This window comes from Anolis carolinensis, unplaced genomic scaffold (assembly GCF_035594765.1).
Source record: "Anolis carolinensis isolate JA03-04 unplaced genomic scaffold, rAnoCar3.1.pri scaffold_27, whole genome shotgun sequence".
NCBI classification, from domain to species: Eukaryota; Metazoa; Chordata; class Lepidosauria; order Squamata; family Dactyloidae; genus Anolis; species Anolis carolinensis.
This window is the reverse complement of record NW_026943836.1, coordinates 200,861-224,314: the sequence shown is the minus strand read 5'-3', so window position 1 is coordinate 224,314 and position 23,454 is coordinate 200,861. Positions and strand designations below refer to the sequence as shown.

At 43.1% G+C, this 23,454-nt stretch overlaps 1 protein-coding gene across 1 annotated transcript in view; it reads left to right on the top strand.

The window, feature by feature from the left end:
* The first annotated feature begins 6,517 nt into the window (after positions 1-6,517).
* Positions 6,518-23,454, top strand: part of ppm1g (protein phosphatase, Mg2+/Mn2+ dependent 1G) — a 30,390-nt gene continuing 13,453 nt past the window's right edge. Inside the window, exons 1-6 of the mRNA XM_062966703.1 lie at positions 6,518-6,770; positions 14,999-15,068; positions 15,196-15,281; positions 15,402-15,537; positions 18,815-19,254; positions 21,698-21,853. Of these exons, the coding sequence (XP_062822773.1) occupies positions 6,645-6,770; positions 14,999-15,068; positions 15,196-15,281; positions 15,402-15,537; positions 18,815-19,254; positions 21,698-21,853 (1,014 nt within the window). The 5' untranslated portion in view covers positions 6,518-6,644. The remainder of the gene's footprint in view (positions 6,771-14,998; positions 15,069-15,195; positions 15,282-15,401; positions 15,538-18,814; positions 19,255-21,697; positions 21,854-23,454) is intronic.

Here is a 23,454-nt window from a genome sequence, read left to right as displayed (position 1 = left end):
CTCCCTTCTATATATATAAAAGGGTAATGAAATTTCGGCCTAGGACAAAACAACAAAACTACACATCCCAGTAACACTAAACTTGGCAGCACAACCCCTCATCCATGCCTCTACGTTCATACAACAAAAAGAAAAGAAAAATAAAGTCCTAATTAGAGGGTGAGGAATAATTGTTTTTATCCAATTGCTGCCAGTTAGAAGGCTAAGCTCCACCCACTTGGTCTCCTAGCAACCCACTCAGCCCAGGGCCACTTCAATCAGGCCTCTTCCACACTGCCTATAAAATACAGATTATCTGATTTCAACTGGATTATATGGCAGTGTAGACTCAAGATAAGCACCAACCACCCGGAGTCAGACTTAATGTCAGGGGAAAACCCTAACCGTTTACCTTAACTACCACCAATTCCTCAATACTTTATTTCCCATACCTCTATACTTCGCCACAGCAACGCGTGGCCGGGCATAGCTAGTTGTTTATAAAAGTCTTGCCTTCTATCTTCAAGCTCATTACATTCTGCACCTGACAAATCATCCCCAGAAGACTGATTCTCAGGGAAAGCCTGCTGAGGGCCACTCTCAGGAATCTGGACTTGAACATCCACACTCTTATCGAGAGCAACCTCAGGCCTCTCAGAGCCTGTTAGGAAAACCATCATTCCCATTACCTTCACAGCCAGGCCCAGAAACCGCAGCATCCCCATTGACATTAGACACTATCACAGGTATCACATGCTGAACTACAACACCAATCTTCAAGTCAGCAGTCCTACCGCCACAAGGGTTTAACCCATTGCGCCATCGGGAGCTCCTCCAGATGATGATGATGATAATGATGAATATTTATTTACTATATTATATTCCCACCTCAAGGCGGCTACCCTGTTTCCCCTAAAATAAGACATCCCCAGAAAATAAGACCTAGTAGAGGTTTTGCTGAGTTGCTAAATATAAGGCCTCCCCTGAAAGTAAGACCTAGCAAAGATTTTGTTTGGAAGCATGAACACAAGCATGAACAGTTTCGAACAGAACACCAGAGCATGCAGGATCAGTAAATGTATGTACCATAGAGTGTTGTACATGGAAATAATGGTAATAACAAGAAATTCTTAATAGGATTCACAGTTTGTCTGGTTATGCTGGTTTGTGATGACAACCAATGTACAGTATATAATAAATGTTCATTTTTTTGTTCAACAATAAATGTGAATTCTTCTTCATGGAAAAAATAAGACATCCCCTGAAAATAAGACCTAGAGCATCTTTGGGATCAAAAATTAATATAAGACACTGTCTTATTTTCGGGGAAACATGGTAACAATCTCACACTTTGATGAATTTAAAACAAAGCAAATACAAAAATTAAACAAACGAACAAATATTGTGTGTCTGCTTAAAATGCAATTAAAGGTAAAGGTAAAGGTTTCCCCTGACGGGGCGGTTTAGGGGTTAGAGTCTCATTTATCCAAGCTAAACAGGCCGGCAGAACCTTGGATAAGTGAGTATCTTGGATAATAAGGAGGGATTAAGGAAAAGCCTATTAAACATCAAATTAAAGGTAAAAGTAAATGTAAAGGTTTCCCCTGATGTTAAGTCCAGTCGTGACCGACTCTGGGGGTTGGTGCTCATCTCCATTTCTAAGCCCAAGAGCCGGCATTGTCCATAGACACCTCCAAGGTCATGTGGCCACTGGCATGACTGCATGGAGCGCCGTTACCTTCCCGCCGGAGCGGTACCTATTGATCTACTCACATTGGCATGTTTTCGAACTGCTAGGTTGGCAGGAGCTGGGGCTAACAGCGGGCGCTCCCGCCGCTGCTGGGGTTTGAACCTGAGACCTTTCAGTCTCCAGCTTAGTGCTTTAACGCACTTCGCCACCGGGGCTCCTTAAAATGCAATTAAAACGTAATAAATACAATTAAAATGCATTTAAAAACACATAATCACCTTTAAAATGCCATCCACAACGTTCCCAGCAGCACCCAGACAACAGACAGAACATTCGAGCCTCCATCGATGCTGAACATTTAATGCAGTTTCTGCCTTGGTTAGACCACGTTACCTGGAATCACACTGTGTCCAATGCTGGGCACCGCAATTGAAAGATGTTGACTCTAAGCTGGAATGTGTCCAGAGGAAGAGGGAGACTCAAGGGATCCAGGGTCTGGAGAACAAGCCCTATGAGGAGCGGCTTAAAGAGCTGGGCATGTTTAGCCTGCAGAAGAGAAGGCTGAGAGAGAGGAGACATGAGGAGGGCCAGGGATCAAGATGTGAAGGAGGGAAAGTCCTAGGGAGGAGGGAGCAAGCTTGTTTTCGGCTGCCCTGGAGACTAAGACACATTGGAACAATGGCTTCATACAACAGGAAAGGAGATTCCACCTGAACATCAGGAAGAACTTTGTCACTGTATGTGAAAGAGAGATGGGTTGTTGTGAATTTTCCAGGCTATATGGCCATGTTCCAGAAGCATTATCTCCTAACATTTCACCCACATCTGTGGCAGGAATCCTCAGCGGTTGAGGGGTCTGTTGGAAACCAAGTAAGTGAGGTTTATATGGGGTTGTTGTGTATTTCCCAGGCTGTGTGGCCATGTTCCAGAAGTATTCTCTCCTGACGTTTCACTCACATCTATGGCAGGCATCCTCAGAGGTTTTGAGGTATGGAGAAACTAAGCAAGGAAGGTTTATATATCTGTGGAAGTTCCTGAGTGGGGGGGGGGGGGGGGAAGAACTCTTGTTTGTTGGAGGCCAGTGTGAATATTGTAATTAATCACCTTTGTTAGCATTAAATGGCCTTCCCAGCCTCACATCCTGGCCTGGGGAAATCCTTTGATCAGAGTTGTTAGCTGCCCCTGATTGATTCCTGACTGGAATTCTTCTGTTTTCAGAGTGCTGCTCCTTTTTAACTGTTCTGATTTTGGACTTTTTTAATACTGTTAGCCAGAATTTGTCCCTTTTCTTGGTTTCCTCCTTTCTGTTGAAATTGTCCACATGCTTGTGGATTTCATTGGCTTCTCTGTGTAGTCTGACATGATAGTTGTTGGGGTGGTCAAGCATTTCTGTGTTCTCAAATAATATCCTGTGTCCAGGTTGGTTCATCAGGTGCTCTGCTCTGGCTGATTTCTCTGGTTGAGTGAGTCTGCCGTGCCTTTCATGTTCTTTGACTCGTGCTTGGGCAACGCTGCGTTTGGTGGTCCCTCTGTAGACTTGTCCACAGCTGCATGGGATCCGGTAGACTCCTGCAGAGGAGAGAGGATCCCTCTTGTCCTTCGCTGACCGTAGCATCTGTTGGATTTTCTTGGTGGTCTCTAGATAGTTTGTAGGTTGTATTTCTTCCTCAGCTTCCCTCTGCAGTCAGTGGTTCCCTTGATGTATGGTAAGAACCCTTTTCCTCTGGGTGGATCTTTGTTGGGTCTGTGCGTCAAGTATGGTCCAGATCTGACATCAGCTGGGTTCAGTGCTTTCTGGATGCAGGTGAACTACAACTCCCAAAACCCCTGCGGTATGGGCCGGGCTGTGGCGCAGCTGGCTAGTAACCAGCTGCTATAAATCACTACTGACCGAGAGGTCATGAGTTCGAAGCCCGGGTCGGGTTAAGCCTCCGACCATTAATAGCCCCGGCTTGCTGTTGACCTATGCAGCCCCGAAAGACAGTTGCACCTGTCAATTAGGGAAATTTAGGGACGCTTTATGCGGGAGGCTAATTTACAACACCATAAAACTGCCAGCAAAACACGAGGAAAGGAATGAGGAAGTACAGCCACTACTGGACGGTGAAGCAACAGCTCCCCCTGTGGCCGGAATTGTGAAGCTGGAAAAATGTTAAAAATGCCTCTGAGTCTGTCTAATATATGTTGTTTGTCTGTTGGCATTGAATGTTTGCCATATATGTGTTCATTGTAATCCGCCCTGAGTCCCCTTCGGGGTGAGAAGGGCGGAATATAAATACTGTAAACAAATAAATATGTTCAGTTGGTCATGGGGCTTCTCTGTGCCAAGTTTGGTCCTGCCCCATTGTTGGTGGGCATCACAGTATCAGTGAAGGTACTGCAAGTCCCATTATCCGTGGCAAGTTTGTTCCAGATCCATCGTTGGTTGGGTGACCAGTGCTCTCTGGAAGTAGGTCAAGTACAACTCCTGTAAATCATGGCGAATTCTCCACAAACCTCTTGTTCAGTTGCTGATCAATTCCTCTGTTAACTGTGTGCCATAGGAAAGGGTAGGAAAGGGTTAAGGGAGAGGCAGTAGGCGGGGTCATGCAAATTAAGGAACCATGGGATGTCCATTCTGGAGGAAAAACAAAACATCTAGGATGAAATTGTCCCCACATGGAAACCTTCCCTTGGTTGGGGGGCAGGATGGTGTCTGGGTGCCTGCCATAGATGTGGGCGAAACGTCAGGAGAGAATACTTCTAGAACATGGCCAGACAGCCCGAAAGACTTACGACAAACCTTCCTCTAATAGACAGGAGTTCTTTCTTTCTCCCACCCTAGACATCATTCCACAGGTACATAAACCCCACTGGCCTAGTTTTCCAACAGGCTTCACGACCTCCGAGGCAGCCAGGCTTTGATGAGGCAAGGCCATTCAATGCTAATCAATTGCAACATTCCCACTTGACTCCAACAGACAGAGTTCTTTCTTTCTCCCACCCTGGATATTATTATTATATTAATATATTGTATATACATATAATATTGATAATATTATAACGTAATACAATATTATACGAATAATACAATATAATAATATTAATTATATATTATATATTAAATGTAATATTACTAATAACATTACCATATAATGATATAGTACAATATAGTAATTTAATGCTTATATTTCGCTATGCTAATAATATATTGTATGTACATTTGATTTATAAGCCGCTCTGAGTCCCCTTAGGGGTGGGAAGAGCGGGATATAAATGTAGTAAATAAATACAGTAGAGTCTCACTTATCCAAGCTTCTGGGTAATCCAAGACCATTTTTGTAGTCAATGTTTTCAATATATCGTGATATTTTGGTGCTAAAGTCGTAAATACAGCAATTACAACATAACATTACTGCGTATTGAACTACTTTTTCTGTCAAATTTGTTGTATAACATGATGTTTTGGTGCTTCATTTGTAAAATCATAACCTAATTGGATGTTTAATAGGCTTTTCCTTAATACCTCCTTATTATCCAAGATATTCGCTTATCCAACATTCTGCCGGCCCGTTTATGTTGGATAAGTGAGACTCTACTGTAAATAAATAAATTATTTATTTATACCCATATACCTCACAACCTCTGAGGATGCCTGCCACAGAAGTGGGCGAAACGTCAGGAGAGAATGCTTCTGGAACATGGCCACACAGCCCGAAAGACATACAACAACCCAATAAATTATTTATTCCACAGGGATATAAATAAGCCCCACTTGCCTAGTTTCCAACACACCTCACCACCTCTGAGGGTGCCTGCCACAGATGTGGGCGAAACGTCAGGAGAGAATGCTTCTGGAACATGGCCACACAGCCCGAAAGACATACAACAACCCAATAAATTATTTATTCCACAGGGATATAAATAAGCCCCACTTGCCTAGTTTCCAACACACCTCACCACCTCTGAGGGTGCCTGCCACAGATGTGGGCGAAACGTCAGGAGAGAATGCTTCTGGAACATGGCCACACAGCCCGAAAGACATACAACAACCCAATAAATTATTTATTCCACAGGGTTATAAATAAGCCCCACTTGCCTAGTTTCCAACACACCTCACCACCTCTGAGGGTGCCTGCCACAGATGTAGGCGAAACGTCAGGAGAGAATGCTTCTGGAACATGGCCACACAGCCCGAAAGACATACAACAACCCAATAAATTATTTATTCCACAGGGATATAAATAAGCCCCACTTGCCTAGTTTCCAACACACCTCACAACCTCTGAGGGTGCCTGCCACAGATGTAGGCGAAACGTCAGGAGAGAATGCTTCTGGAACATGGCCACACAGCCCGAAAGACATACAACAACCCAATAAATTATTTATTCCACAGGGATATAAATAAGCCCCACTTGCCTAGTTTCCAACACACCTCACCACCTCTGAGGGTGCCTGCCACAGATGTGGGCGAAACGTCAGGAGAGAATGCTTCTGGAACATGGCCACACAGCCCGAAAGACATACAACAACCCAATAAATTATTTATTCCACAGGGTTATAAATAAGCCCCACTTGCCTAGTTTCCAACACACCTCACCACCTCTGAGGGTGCCTGCCACAGATGTGGGCGAAACGTCAGGAGAGAATGCTTCCGGAACATGGCCAGGCAGCCTGGAAAACTCACAGCCACCCATGGGGCAATTCATAGGATTTCGATGAATTTGTGAGCCCAGAGGATGACTCTTCCAGGTCTAGGCCCTGAGCGGAGGCGGGCTTTGCGGGGCGCCGTTGCCGGGCAACCAGGCGGCCTCTCCTTCCGCCCGGCGCAGTGAGGGCCGCGCTGTCCCTGCCGGCGGGGCTCTATGGTGCCTGCTTCCGCTTCCGCCTCCCGGTCTCTCTGCTCCTCCATCATTGCCGCCTCTCTCCCGCCTCAGCTTCAGCCTCGTTGTTGCCGTCGCCATCGCCGCTGCTCCTTGAGCGGCTCCTCCGGGCCATGGGCGCCTACCTCTCGCAGCCCAGCACCGCCAAGAGCTCCGGGGACGGGGCCGGGGAAGGCGCCGGGGTGCGCCCGCTCCACTTCGGATACAGCGCCATGCAAGGATGGAGGGTCTCCATGGAGGTGGGTAGGCCGGGCCTGGGACACCTTGGGACCGCATTCTCTCCCTTCAGGGGGTTTGGACTACAACTCCCAGCATGCCTAGCAGCCTCAGGCCCTTTCCTTTTCCCCCTCAGCCGCTTACGCGGCTGAGGGGGAAAAGGAAAGGGCCTGAGGCTGCTAGGCATGCTGGGAGTTGTAGTCCAAAACCCCTGGAGGCCTAGCCCAAGTTTGCCCATATCCCATGCTGCTTGAATACTGATTATTATGATATTATAAGTTATTTCAACTCTTAAGATGTGTTATTATACTGTGTTTTTATTGTGTTACTGTCCTGGTTTTAAATAATCATGTGAAGATAACTGATTTTATTTACTTATTTATTAACAACATTTATATCCCGCCCTTCTCAGGGTGGCTTACAACAATGGCAGTAATTCGATGCCTACACGATACCAAAATTACACAGTATTTTATTTATTTATTTATTTGCAGTATTTCTATTCCGCCCTTCTTTCTCACCCCGAAGGGGACTCAGGGCGGATCACATTATACACACATAGGGCAAACGTTCAATGCCCATAAACACATCGAACAGAGACTGAGACAGACAGACGCAGAGGCAATTTAACCTTCTTCTGAGGGGATGTTCGATTCTGGCCACAGGGGGGAGCAGCTGCTTCATCCACTCTGACGGCACTTCCTCATTCCAGGTCGTAAATTAGTACATAAAATCAATTAAAACTATTAAATACAAATACAGTAGAGTCTCACTTATCCAACACTCGCTTATCCAACGTTCTGGATTATCCAATGCATTTTTGTAGTCAATGTTTTCAATATACAGTAGAGTCTCACTTATCCAACATAAACGGGCCATCAGAATGTTGGATAAGCGAATATGTTGGATAATAAGGAGAGATTAAGGAAAAGCCTATTAAACATCAATTTAGGTTATGATTTTACAAATGAAGCACCAAAAACATCATGTTATACAACAAATTTGACAAAAAAGGTAGTTCAATATGCAGTAATGATACGTGGTAATTACTGTATTTACGAATTTAGCACCAAAATATCACAATGTATTGAAAACATTGACTACAAAAATGTGTTGGATAATCCAGAACGTTGGATAAGCGAGTGTTGGGTAAGTGAGACTCTACTGTAATCATGTGAAGATAACTGATTTTATTTACTTATTTATTAACAACATTTATATCCCGCCCTTCTCAGGGCGGCTTACAACAATGGCAGTAATTCGATGCCTACACGATACCAAAATTACACAGTACATAAAATCAATTAAAACTGTTAAATACAAATACAGTAGAGTCTCACATATCCAACACTCGCTTATCCAACGTTCTGGATTATCCAATGAATTTTTGTAGTCAATGTTTTCAATATACAGTAGAGTCTCACTTATCCAACATAAACGGGCCGGCAGAATGTTGGATAAGCAGATATGTTGGATAATAAGGAAGCATTAAGGAAAAGCCTATTAAACATCAAATTAGGTTATGATTTTACAAATGAAGCACCAAAAACATCATGTTATGCAACAAATTTGACAGAAAAAGTAGTTCAATACGCAGTAATGTTATGTAGTAATTACTGTATTTACAAATTTAGCACCAAAATATCACAATGTATTGAAAACATTGACTACAAAAATGTGTTGGATAATCCAGAACGTTGGATAAGCGAGTTTATACTGTATATAAACTAGGTGTGCCCGGCCACGCGTTGCTGTGGCGAAGTCTGGTGGTATGGGAAATAAAGTATTGAGGAATTGGTGGTAGTTAAGGTAAAGGGTCCCCTGGGCTGAGTGCGTTGCTAGGGGACCAAGTGAACGGAGCTTAGCCTTCTAACTGGCAGCAATTGGATAAAAACAATTATTCCTCTCCCTCTAATTAGGACTTATTTTTCTTTTCTTTTTGTTGTATCAACCTAGAGGCATGGATGAGGGGTTGTGCTGTCCATTTTCGAGGTTGTGGGGTGTTTACTTTTGTTGTTTTGTCCGCTGCCGTGATGCCATCACTCTTTTATATATATATAGATAGATGAGTGATGGCATCACGGCGACCCACAAAACAACAAAACTACAGGCCCCCCAACCTCGAAATTTGACAACACAACCCATCATCCATGCCTCTAGGTTGATACAACAAAAAGAAAAGAAAAATAAAGTCCTAACTAGAGGGAAAGGAATAATTGTTTTTATCCAATTACTGCCAGTTTAGAGGGCTAATCTCTGCCCACTTGGGCTTCTAGCAACCAACTCAGCCCAGGGACAGGCAGACTTAGGCCTCACTTAGGTCTCTTCCACAGATTATCTAATTTGCACTGGATTATATGGTAGTGTAGACTCAAGGCCCTTCCACACAGCTATATAACCCATTTAGAATGGACTTAATGTCAGGAGAAAACCTTTACCCTTTACCTTAACTACCACCAATTCCTCAATACTTAATTTCCCATACCACCAGACTTCGCCACAGCAACGCATGGACGGGCACAGCTAGTTAAATACAAATACAGTAGAGTCTCACCTATCCAACACTCGCTTATCCAACGTTCTGGATTATCCCACGCATTTTTGTAGTCAATGTTTTCAATACATCGTGATATTTTGGTGCTAAATTCGTAAATACAGTAATTACTACATAGCATTACTGCCTATTGAACTACTTGTTCTGTCAAATTTGTTGTCTAACATGATGTTTTGGTGCTTAATTTGTAAAATCATAACCTAATTTAATGTTTAATAGGCTTTTCCTTAATCTCTCCTTATTATCCAACATATTTGCTTATCCAACGTTCTGCCGGCCTGTTTATGTTGGATAAGTGATACTCTACTGTATTAAAATTTCAAAACAATGTTAAAACAAATAGTCAGATCCATTCGTCCACAAAAACCTCGTGCTTTAGCCATAAGGCAGTCTGTGTCATCTTTGCCATTATTCATTAAAAGCCTGAGCACATAACCATGTTTTTAGGGCTCTTCTGAAGCCCAAAAGTGTTGGAGCTTGTCGAATATTTCTGGGGCGCCACCACCGAGAAGGCCCTGTCCCTCGTTCCCACCAACCGCGCTTGTGAAGCAGGTGGGACCGAGAGCAAGGCCTAACCAGATGACCTTACGGATCTTGCTGGCTCATAGGAGGAGATACGTTTGGACAAGTAGATTGGGTCAGAACCGTTTAGGGCTTTATAAGTCAAAACCAGCACTTTGAATGGGGCTCGGTAGCATATTGGTAGCATTAGTGTGTGTATATATTTATAGTTTATTTTATGATCCAGCATTGAATGTTTGCCATATCTATGTTGTGCTCTGCCCTTTTGGGGTGAGAAGGGCAGAATATAAATGTTTTCAACAAAATAATAATACCGTAGAGTCTCACTTATCCAAGCTAAACGGGCCGGCAGAACCTTGGATAAGCGAATATCTTGGATAATAAGGAAGGATTAAGGAAAAGCCTATTAAACATCAAATTAGGTCATGATTTTACAAATTAAGCACCAAAATATGTTATACAACAAATTTGACAGAAAAAGTAGTTCAATACGCAGTAATGTTATGTTGTAATTACTGTATTTACAAATTTAGCACCAAAATATCACGATATATTGAAAACATTGACTACAAAAATGCCTTGGATAATCCAGAACGTTGGATAAGTGAGTGTTGAATAAGTGAGACTCTACTGTAATAATAATAATAACAATAATAATACAGTAGAGTCGCACTTATCCAAGTTAAACAGGACGGCAGAACCTTGGATAAGCGAATATCTTGGATAATAAGGAGGGATTAAGAAAAAGCCTATTAAACATCAAATTAAAGGTAAAAGTAAATGTAAAGGTTTCCCCTGATGTTAAGTCCAGTCATGTCTGACTCTGGGGGTTGGTGCTCATCTCCATTTCTAAGCCGAAGAGCTGGCGTTGTCCATAGACACCTCCAAGGTCATGTGGCCGCTGGCATGACTTCATGGAGCACCATTACCTTCCCGCCGGAGCGGTACCTATTGATCTATTCACATTGGCATGTTTTCGAACTGCTAGGTTGACAGAAGCTGGAGCAACAGTGGGCGTTCACTCCGTTCCCGGTATTTGAACCTGGGACCTTTTGGTCTGCAAGTTCAGCAGCTCAGTGCTTTAACACACTTTGCCACCGGGGCTCCTAAACATCAAATTAGGTTATGATTTTACAAATTAAGCACCAAAGCATCATGTTATACAACAAATTTTACAGAAAAAGTAGTTCAATACGCATTAATGTTATGTTGTAATTACTGTATTTACGAATTTTGCACCAAAATATCATGATATATTGAAAACATTGACTACAAAAATCCCTTGGATGATCCAGAACCTTGGATAAGCAAGTCTTGGATAAGTGAGACTCTACTGTAATAATAATGATAGGTTTTCCATGTAACAGGCAGTAAGAGCACCTAAAGCTTCTGAGAGCTTCTGTTCAACCATTTCAAAGCTCCCTGCTTGAGCCGTGATGGCACAGTTGTCAGCGCAGATCAGTGGCTCGCAACTTTTTCTTTTTTCTTTTTTTTACCAGGGACCATTTTGACCAGGGACCGCTCTCCAACATTAGTACCAAAAAGGCTACGAATCAATTTCTGGTCAACTTCAAGTCTGGTTTGGTTCTTTGAGGTGCTGAGTAAAAAAATTGCATTGGATAGACCACACCAGCTCTAGTTTCTGATCCACGACATGTGCCATCCAGTAGTCGCCATCTGCTCACCGACAGAAAACCATATTTACAAATCTAGAGCTGATGTGGTCTACCCAATGCTGTTTTCTGAATCAGCACCCCAAATGACCCCACAAACAGGCCTAAAAACAAAGACAACAAGGCACCCCCGCTTCCAGGCGCCATATGGAACGGCTCTGCTCAGGGGGAGGGAGAGAGGAGGAGAAGCAGCAGTCAGGAGGCTTGTTGTCATGCCTGCCTTTCATGGGGAGTCAGCCGCTCCCCTCCCGACATCCCTGTTGCCTCGGCAATAGAAGAGGGTTTCGTGAGACCAGTCGCTCTCATTTCAACAGTGTAGTAACAGTAAGGCTACGGGCAATATTTTATTTCTTGGGGACTACTGATGGTCCACGGACCACATGTTGGAAACCACTGGTGGAGATGAAACTCTCTGTCCCTCTGGCACTGGCTGATCATTTGTGTAAATATTAATATCTCATGTTGCAGGGACAATCATCTGGTTCTGACCATCAATAAGACCAAGGAGGTCATAGTGCAGTGGTTCTCAACCTGTGGATCCCCAGGTGTTTTGGCTGTTTACCAGTGTTATGGCTCAGCTTGACTCTCAGCCTGATTCCGATGATGAACGGGGAGTTCAGTTTGTTTCCTTCAGAGAGTGTTGTTGTCCCAGAAGAAAGCCAGGTGCATTCAGAAGCTGAGGTTGACATGGGAACGGAAGGGAGGGTGGAAGGTTCCCAGTCAAATAATGAGAAGGCTGACCTTCAACCGGCCTGGGGTGGAAGTGGGAGTGATGGGGATGGCTCGTTAGACCGAGCTGCTCCATTGGAATTAAGATCAGGCTTGCGTCTTGGTGTGAGAATTGCAAGCAGGCGTGAAGATACGAGAGTGCAAAAGAATGCTTTCATGTTTTGCAAAGAGGGTTGAAAGGCATGCAATTAGGGAAAGTCTTTTGTCGGAGCAATGCATTTATTTATTTATTTATTTATTTTTATTATTCAAACTTATATGCCGCCACTCCCCTAGGGCTCAGGGCGGCTTACAAGACCAGGCTAAAATCTAACAATTTAAAAACATCTTAAAAACATCTTTAAAATCATCTTGAAAACACTCCCCCAGGGCTCGGAGTAGCTTACAAGAACATGCTACCCTGTTTCCCCAAAAATAAGACATCCCCAAAAAATAAGACCTAGTAGAAGTTTTGCTGAATTGCTAAATATAAGGCCTCCCCCGAAAGTAAGACCTAGCATGCCCAGCGCCTGCCAAACAGAACACCAGAGCATGCAGGATTGGTAAATGTACATACCAGGTGTACTTGGAAATAATGGTAGTAACAAGAAATTCTTAATAGGATTCAGAGTTTGTCTGGTTAATAAATGTTCATTTTTTGTTCAACAATACATGTGAATTCTTCTTCATGGAAAAATAAGACATCCCCTGAAAATAAGACCTAGCGCATCTTTGGGAGCAAAAATTAATATAAGACACTGTCTTATCTTCAGGGAAACACGGTAAAATCTAAGCAATTTAAAAACAGCAGCAAATTTCTCACTACTGGAGAAGCAGCTCCAGTGTCAAGCCGTGCTTTGGATTATTTTGGCAGCCTATGTATTCATATTCCTTGGAATTATCATTCAACCTTTGGATTTTGTGTAGTCTCTGCATGTTCTTGACCCATACTCTAAGACTATATTTCTAAGTAGCCTTTGCTTCGTTGTTCCTGCTTTTAAAAGGAGTTTTGCTACCTTTCTTCAATAAACTATAAAGACTATAACCTGCTTTGGTGGAGTTTGTGGTGTTAGAGCAAGGTGAATCTACGCTGAGGTGCGACAACCAGCTGTTAGGATTTTTGGGAGGTGAAGGCCAAAACATCTGGGGACCCACAGGTTGAGAACCACCATCATAGTGGATTATAGGGAGAACAGAGTAGAGACCCCACCCTTGGCCACCAGTGGGGACCAAGTGGAGCAGGTGGCCAGTTTTAAGTTCCTGGGCATCTCTGCTAAGGAGGATCTCATCTGGGGCAGCAGCCTCCATACAGCAGCGTTGGTGAAGAGGGCTCAGCAATAATAGGATTTACCAATGCATATACAAAAGATGTATGAATATCCGCACCTAACTAAAATAAGCGTAAATAATGTAATGAAAATGTATTAAGAAGCAACAATAATTTTTTAAAGTATATATAAAAAAGAAGGTCCAGGAAAGACTGTCTGAGACTTCTAAGGAACCACCAACCACTTGAGATTGAGAAAGGCAGGCAGACACCAACCAAGACAGATGGCCATCCTGGAAAATCTCCAGAGAATGAGACCCAGCTAGTTCCAAAACCAGCGTGAGATTGTTCCGAAATGGAAAACATCTCTTAATGGATGAAAGTGCTGGTGACTGTCTACTGCTGTGCTATAGTGTCCTAAGCTCCTGCACCTGCGCATGCTTTGGTAGCTGCACAGTGGCAGATAGGAAGCCCTCCCAAGGGTCACCACTTCTGCCCAGAGAGTCATTGGTTGCCCTCTTTCTCCCCTCTTTGGAAGAACTTTATAGGTCCCGCAGCCTTAAGAAAGCTCAGCTCATTCTTGGAGATCCACCTCACCCAGCATATTCTTTTTTTGAATTATTGCCATCTGGTAGACGATACAGGGTGACAAAGGCAAGGACTAACAGAGACATCTTTTGTAATAGAGCTGTAACCATATTGAACTCCATGGCTTCACGTTGATGTGGCATTGGGGGCTGCGCTGTGTTGGTGGGAGTGTGGAGGGATGGGTGTGTTGTTTTGTGGTGTGTTCTGGGGAAGGTGTTAATGTGGGATTTGTGTATTGATAGCGTTTAAATCCAATTTGTGTCATGCTTATATTGCAACTGATTGCATCATCCAGAATGTACCATAGTGTGGAAAGAGTTAATTGCCAAGAAGCTATGATGTCCTTGATATGTGGCTGGAACTAGGGAGTATCCAGACACAAGTGTTTGTGCATAACGATTGCGTCAGTTCAGTTGAGTTCCGTCTGCCTAGAGTTCGAGTCAAGTTCTGTTGGAGAACAAAACAGTCCTGTGTTCGTCTGTCGTCTGCAAGTCTGTTTGTGTTGATTACTGCTGCATACAGTCAAACTTTGTAAATAGTTTTACTAACTTCTCTGAGTCTCTTTGTTCTTGGATCCACTGCTTCCATCCAACTACTGCTGCGCTGCAAATACTCTGACAGAAGGCCCGGGCTGTGGCGCAGGCTGGTGAGCAGCCAGCCAGCTGCAGCCAGCTGCAAAAATTCACTCTGACCAAGAGGTCATGAGTTCGAGGCCAGCTCGGAGCCTATGTTTGTCTTGTCTTTGTTCTATGTTAAAGGCATTGAATGTTTGCCTTATATGTGTAATGTGATCCGCCCTGAGTCCCCTTCGGGGTGAGAAAGAAGGGCGGAATATAAATGCTGTAAATAAAATAAAAAATCATTTGTGCAATAGCACAATGACAATAAAGGTATTCTACTCCATTCTACTGACCTGTTTTTTCCCCCTCCCTCTTCCAGGACGCTCACAACTGCATCCCTGACCTGGACAGCGAGACGGCCATGTTCTCCGTCTACGACGGACACGGAGGTACTGCACGCACCCTCCTCCAGTTCCTGCCCCCCTCCCTCTCCCTCATTGTGACCCCCCCATGCTGTTCCTGATTTTAAAGGTGGGGGGCACGGGAAGTCCCTAAGACGCCTCCCTTTATTTCCAGGGGAAGAGGTTGCGCTCTACTGCGCCAAGTACCTCCCGGACATCATCAAGGAACAGAAGGCCTACAAAGAGGGCAAGCTGCAGAAGGTGAGTGGAGACAGAAGGTGACCTGGAGGCCTCCTTCACAACGAGCACTGGCTCACTGGGGCGTTGCCTGACCAGGGGGAGGGATACAAAGCCTCCTCTGAGGGAGCCTTTCTGCTGCAGGCCCTGGAGGACGCCTTCCTGGCCATCGACGCCCAGCTGACCACCGAGGAGGTGATCCGGGAGCTGGCCCTGCTGGCCGGACGCTCCAGGGAGGACGGGGACGAGAAGGAGGAGAAGGTGGCCGACGAAGACGACGGTCAGTGGGGATCCAGTCTCTCTGCAGGAAGGAAGGGGCCGCAGGGCTGCCCTGGGGCAGGGAGCGGTTCTGGGGCAAGAGGGCAACCAGGCCTCCCAGGGCAACCGTTTCCCCTTTCCCTTGGTGCTTGGGCCTACCCCACCTCCCCAAATGCGGCCTCATCAGTTCCATACAAGGAGCCTCCGGTGGCCTAGGGGATAAAAGCCTTGTGACTTGAAGGTTGGGTTGCTGACCTGATAGCTGCCAGGTTCGAATCCCACCCGGGGAGAGCGTGGATGAGCTCCCTCTATCAGCTCCAGCTCCATGTAGGGACATGAGAGAAGCCTCCCACAAGGATGGTAAAACATCAAAAACATCCGGGCGTCCCCTGGGCAATGTCCTTGCTGACAGCCAATTCTCTCACTCCAGAAGCAACTCAGGTTGCTCCTGACACGAAAAGAAAAAAAAAATCAGCTCCATAACACTATGTCACATGACTTTTGTTCCTGAGTTACAAATATCATTTCCCAATAGGGTCTCTCATAAAAACATGGAAATGTTTATTAAACTGCCAAAACTTTATCTTTGTAGGAGGAACATTCTGCAGCACATATTATTATTCTTATATTATATTATTATAATATACAGTAGAGTCTCGCTTATCCAAGCTTCACTTATCCAATGTTCTGTATTATCCAAGGCAGTCTGCCTTTTAGTAGTCATTGTTTTTGTAGTAAATGTTGCAATGTTTTGATGCTAAATTCATAAATACAGTAATTACTACATAACATTACTGTGTATTGAACTGCTTTCTCTGTCAATTTCTTGTAAAACATGATGTTTTGGGGCTTAATTTGTAAAATCATAATGTAATTTTATGTTTAATAGGCTTTTTTCTTAATCCCTCCTTATTATCCAAGATTTTCACTTATCCAATGTTCTGCCGGCCCGTTTATCTTGGATAAGTGAGACTCTACTGTGCCCGGCCACGCATTCCTCGCATTCTGGGAATCATTTGTTGGCCAGGTGGAATAGCAGTGAATAGCCTTGCAGCCTCAAACCCTGGCCGTTTTCTGGAGTAGCTGGAGTCGCACCCTCAATCAAAGAGCCACTTTGAAGCCTGGCTACTTCCTTTGTAGGGAAATCATTGTTTGGCCAGATTGAATTGCACGGAATAGTCTTGCAGCTTAAAAACCTGGCTGCTTTCTACATAGGGCATCCTTGCCAGGCCAGGTTGAATGGTACGGAGCAGCTTCATGGTTTCAAGGCCTGGGGGTTTTTCACGTAGGGGAAATTTTGGTTAACCAGTTTGAATAGCAATTATAAACGCTGCAATTAGCCACCTTGATTAGCATTTAATGGCCTTGCAGCTTCAAATCCTGGCTGCTTCCTGCCTGGGGGAATCATTCTGTTGGGAGGTGTTAGCTGGCCCTGATGGTTTCCTTTCTGGAATCCCCAATTTCCCTGCTTTCAGAGTGTTGCTCTTTATTTACTGTCCTGGTTTTAGAGATTATATTGTTCTGTATTATTATACCACAGTAATTATTTCATATTATATTTATAATCTTATATTATTGCTTAGAAGGGGATTATATGAGGCCCCTTCTACACAGCTGTATAAAATCCACACTGAAGTGGATTATATGGCAGTGTGGACTCAAGATAATCCAGTTCAAAGCAGATAATACAAGGTTATACATGGGTAATACAGCTGTGTGGAAGGACCTTGAGTCTACACTGCCATATAATCCAGTTAAAATCAGATAATCTGTATTTTATAGGCAGTGTGGATCAGGCCTAAGTGCACTCTGCCTATGCCCTGGGCACCATTTTGGCTGAGGGAGTTGCTAGGATACGAAGGGGGCGGGCCTAAAGACAGCAGGGGGCTAAAGGCAGCAGAGCCTACTTTTCTAACTGGCAGTTAGGGGGAGAAAGGCTCTTCCTCATCCTCTGTAATTTGGACTATCTTTCTAGGTTTTTTTATTGAAAGACATATTTGGATGACTATGTCTTTTGTGGCCAGATTTGGTGTGATTGGGTTCAGTGGTTTTGTTGTTTACTCCATAGTAAAACGAACATTACATTTATATATATATATATACAGTAGAGTCTCACTTATCCAACACTTGCTTATCCAACGTTCTGGATTATCCAACACATTTTTGTAGTCAATGTTTTCAATACATCATTATATTTTGGTGCTAAATTCGTAAATACAGTAATTACTACATAGCATTACTGCATATTGAGCTACTTTTTCTGTCAAATGATGTTTTGATGCTTAATTTGTAAAATCATAACCTAATTTAATGTTTAATAGGCTTTTCCTTAATCTCTCCTTATTATCCAACATATTCGCTTATCCAACGTTCTGCCGGCCCGTTTATGTTGGATAAGTGAGACTCTACTGTACTAGCTTTTCCCGGCCACGCGTTGCTGTGACGAAGTCTGGTGTTATGGGAAATAAAGTATTGAGGAATTGGTGGTAGTTAAGGTAAAAGGTAAAGGTTTCCCCCTGACATTAAGTCCATTATAAATGGGTTATATAGCTGTGTGGAAGGGCCTTGAGTCTACACTGCCATATAATCCTGTTAAAATCAGATAATCTGTATTTTATAGGCAGTGTGGAAGAGGCCTAAGTGAGGCCTAACTCTGCCTGTCCCCTGGGCTGAGTGGGTTGCTAGGAGACCAAGTGGGCGGAGCTTAGCCTTCTAACTGGCAGCAATTGGATAAAAACAATTATTCCTCTCCCTCTAATCAGGACTTTATTTTTCTTTTCTTTTTCTTGTATGAACGTAGAGGCATGGATGAGGGGTTGTGCTGTCAAGTTTAGTATTTCTGGAATGTGCAGTTTTGTTGTTTTGCCCTAGGCCGAAATTTCATTACCCTTTTATATATATAGATAGATTACACTATGTCACAAGATTTTTGTTCCTGGGTTATAAATGTCATTTTCCAATTGGTTCATAAAAACTTGCAAAAAGTTTATTGAACTTCAAAAACTTTGTTTTTGTGGGACATCTTGCAGCACAGTTTTGCTGTAACTTTTCAGTGAATATCTCATCCTCGAGTCTCAACCAATTCAACCTAGTGTGTGTCACAAAAACAAATTTTCCAGAGTAGAACAACTACTTTTGAAGTAAGGACCACACAATTAAGCAACTATTTCAAACCAGGAACATAAGTTTGTGAAGCCATTTGCTCCATAGCGTTGTGGGCCAGCCAGGGAAGTGCTTGGGGGGTGGCTGCATAACTCTTCCTCCCAGAGGAAAAGATCCCTCTCGTGCCTGCCTTTCAGTGGACAAGGAGGAGGCGGCCCTGCTGCACGAGGAGGCCACCATGACCATCGAGGAGCTGCTCACTCGCTACGGCCAGAACTGCGTCAAGGGCAAGCTGGGGCCCCCGGGGAAGGAGCCGGCCCAGGAGGAGTCCAGTCGGGGCCCCAGCCTGAACGGGGAAGTGGACGCTGGCGAAAGCGTGAGGGAAGAGGAGCAGAAGGAGACGGACAGTGGCCGGCCGGGCCCTGGCTCCGCCCCCCCTGGACCGGACATGGCCGGAGGAGGGGACGCGGGGAGCGCGGCCGCCGAGGGAGGGGCTCCGGCCGGGGCAGAGGCTCAGCCGTCCTGCTCCTCATCCAGCAAGGCCCAGCGGACCACCAAGTCCAGGTTCTTTGAGGACAGCGAGGACGAGTCGGAGGATGCTGAGGAGGAGGAGGAAGAGGACGAGGAGGACAGCGAGGTACGTTCTTGGATTGGGAGGGGGGTCTTGGAAATAGCAACCTCCCAAGCCTCACACTATTTATTTGTTAATGTTTCCATTTGCTAACCTCTGTATCTATGTTGATTTGCCAGTTTGAATTACCTCTTTGGTGTGGGAGAGGTTATACACATGTGATTGTACTGAGCATGTTCAGACACAGGACTCCATTTTGTAGTCAGTCTTGCATCAGACCTCAGTGGAGGTGGATGCATGTATGTGTTTGGTCTTCAATGAAAGCCGGTTGTTGTTAGGACTTCAGTGGAAAAGTATGTGTTTGAACTTAAGTATAGAAGTGTGATTATGGACTTCAATGAGTGGACTATTGATTAAGAATGATACCCTGTGTACTCGGCACAGAGAGGAGCAACATCCTATCTATAACTGAACTTTAATAAGAAATGTGCCTGTATGGTAAATTAATACAAGATGTTTATGAGTAAACAAGTTATGTTATTTTTCAAAGAAGACTTTGTTTTTATCTCTGAGTGCATATTTTAAACACAGAGGTTTTAAGGGAGTGCGTGTGTGTGTGTGTGTGTGTGTATGTATGTATGTACGTGTATATATATATATACACACACACACACACACACACACAGGCAGTTACAACTGCAAAGAAACAACCATCCTCTGCTAACCACATATATTTTTGTAGTGGCATGTCTTTGTCCTTGGCAGTTCAAAGACATGGTTATTCAGTTTAACAGCTGAGTGCCCTGTGTGCCATTATACAAATGCTTGTGAATATCACTTGTTCAAAGGGTTGGCTTCTAACAAAGGTCATGCTTTTCTTGACTAGTGGTTTTCAAAAGTTAGTCTTCACATGTTCATGGAAATTCACATTTGCCAAACGGATGTGACATAATTTTTGCCTTTTCAATAAGATTATGGTGCAGTAATTTTCCAATAGGTTATGCAATAAGGGGCACCTGGCAAGGCAACGCTTAGCAGGGCTTGTGCTCAAGCTTCACTGTTTCTTTCTTTTAAAAAATATTTTTATTTTATTTTATTGTTTTATCCCCCCCTCTCCCTAGACATACAATTTATATCATAAACTACAAAAATTACATTTTAAATATGAGTCTTAATCTCATTTTTTCCACTCCATGTCTTAATACATTCTCTCAATAATTCCTAACTGCATCCCACACTCTTAATTATTATGACATTTTCTGTTTTGTCTATAATAATAATAATGATAAGTTTATTTACATCCCGCCTCCATCTCCCCCGAAGGGGACTCGGGGCGGCTTACAGCAAAATCAAAATACAAGCAATGATAAAAGATGAAACATCAAAGGACAACAACAGAAACCAATAATAAAATATACAATAGTGGATAAGCAAGGTGCACATTTATAAGTAACATATATTGGTCAATTTACAATTTGTTATTTCCACATTGAACATATTTACTATATAATTATACCAACTTGTCAGAGTTCACTTTGTTTTATCTTTCCAACCCCTCTCTAAAACAATTTGCGCACACGCTATGAATTTGTCAATTACTCTTTCCTTTTGCACATTATACACTCCTGGTATCCTTGCATGTAAGAGGTTTCTATTAGCTATTATGATTTGAAGATTTAACATTCTATTCATTTCGCTTTTAGTCGTTCTCTAGTACACTGTACTCTGTCACATTCCCAGGGAAATTAGGTTAGCACCAAACTTCACTATCTTTCAGAAACAGTTAAAGACATGGATGTTTGGATTTACATTCAACTAGACAAGTCCGATATACCTGGCCCTTATCCCTATGGAAACCTTCTGATTATTTATAGCTGATTTCCACCTCAGTATCACCTTCCCTTTCTGTATGCTTTTTATGTATGTTCTATTTCAATTTAGTTACTTTTTATCAGGTTTTGTTTGCCACCCATTCATGTCCTACATTGGACTTTTACTGGCATACTATGATTGTTACTATTTTGTGCTTTAATGATATTGATTTAATTTTATGCTTGTTTAAATTGTTTTTATTATGATGGCTGTTGTTTAATTGATGATTTTGTGATGCTTTAAATGTGATTACTGGGGCTTGGTCCCCATGTGAGCCGCTCCAAGTCCCTGTTGGAGATGGAGGTGGCATACAAAAATAAAGTTGTTGTTGTTGTTATTATTATTATTATTATTATTATTCCCATATCATGTGATTAAACACACCTCTTTGTTTACAACCATGCCAACACCTGTCCTTTACCCCTGGTTAAAAAAAAACCCAAGAAAGTTATTCAGGAGTCCTGTACTATTTTTGTAGCATTTTCCTTCTTGCTTCCCTAAGTACATTATATTTTTTCCTTTGCTATATTACTTATTTCCCCTTGGATATCTTCCCTCTTGATTTCCATATCCATTCTCCACATTTGAAATATTTCCTCTATTATTTCTTCTTCTTTTTTAACTGTTTCTTGACCAGGAATGCAGTGAAGATGAGGATGGTTATAGCAGCGAGGAAGCAGAGAACGAGGAGGAGGAGGAAGAGGAAGACGACACAGAAGAAGCAGAGGAGGAGGAGGACGACGAAGAGGAGGATGAAGACATGATGCTTCCTGGCATGGATGGAAAGGAGAAGGTCAGTGCCTGGAGCGGGTGGGGTGTATGTGTATATATAATTATTATTTCAAATATTATTGTTTCACTATATATATATATATATGAATGATTATATATCATCTATATATATAAAATGATAAAGTTGTTTGCGCAGTGACTATAACAACAAAACTAAACATCCCAGAAATACGAAATTTGGCAACACAATGCAAAAGGCTTGCCTCCTGGTTACAACAACACAACCACACCACAAAACCACAATCCGGACCCACAAAACTCACAACAACGCATCATGCGATAACAACACAACTAAACGCCCCAGAAATACAAAACTTGGCAACACAATGCAAAAGCCTTGCCTCCCAGTTGTAACAACACAACCACACCACAAAACCACACAGGACCCACAAAACTCACAACAACGCATTGTGACTATAACAACACAACTAAACGCCCCAGAAATACGAAACTTGGCAACACAACGCAAAAGCCTTCCCTCCAGGTTGTAATAACACAACCACACCACAAAACCACAATCCGGACCCATAAAACTCACAACAACGCATCGTGACTATAACAACACAACTAAACGCCCCAGAAATACGAAACTTGGCACACAACTAAACACCCCAGAAATATAAAACTTGACAACACAACGCAAAAGCCTTGCCTCCCGGTTGTAACAACACAACCACACCACAAAACCACAATCCGGACCCACAAAACTCACAACAACGCATCGTGACTATAACACAACTAAACGCCCCAGAAATACAAAATTTGACAACACAACGCAAAAGCCTTGCCTCCCGGTTTTAAGAACACAACCACAACACAAAACCACAATCCGGACCCACAAAACTCACAACAACGCATCATGACTATAACAACACAACTAAACGCCCCAGAAACACAAAACTTGGCAAAACAATGCAAAAGCCTTGCCTCCCAGTTGTAGCAACACAACCACACCACAAAACCACAATCCGGACCCACAAAACTCACAACAACGCATTGTGACTATAACAAATACAAAATTTGACAACACAACTCATCCACCTCCCCAATCCCTACATTCACACTTGGCCTCCAAAAAAACAATTACAATAATAACAATGACAACAACAACAACAATAAGAATCAACACCATCACAGGCAAGAAACAGCCAGGCACTGAGGCTGAGAGGCCAGTCAGTGCTACACTGGGCCTCCAAAAAACAATACAGTAGCATCTAACTTATCCAACCTTCATGACCACAACAACAACAATAATAATAAACACCTACACAGGCAAAACAAAAAAAGGACTATTGTACCACAATAAAAATATAAACCGCACTCAGCAGAATCAGACATTACAACTAACAACAAACCAAAGACAACAGGGATCTCAAGCAATTATCAATCAACACAAAAATTGAAGAAGGTAACAGACTTCAAATACTACTACTAATGTGAGTATAAAGAAGGTCACAGCATAAATACAACCTAATGTAGACTGACCAACACCACCAGACTCAGACACAGCAACGCGTGGCCGGGCACAGCTAGTTATTATAATATTTTTACTGTATATACTCGAGTATAAGCCTAGTTTTTCAGCCCTTTTTTTAAGACTGA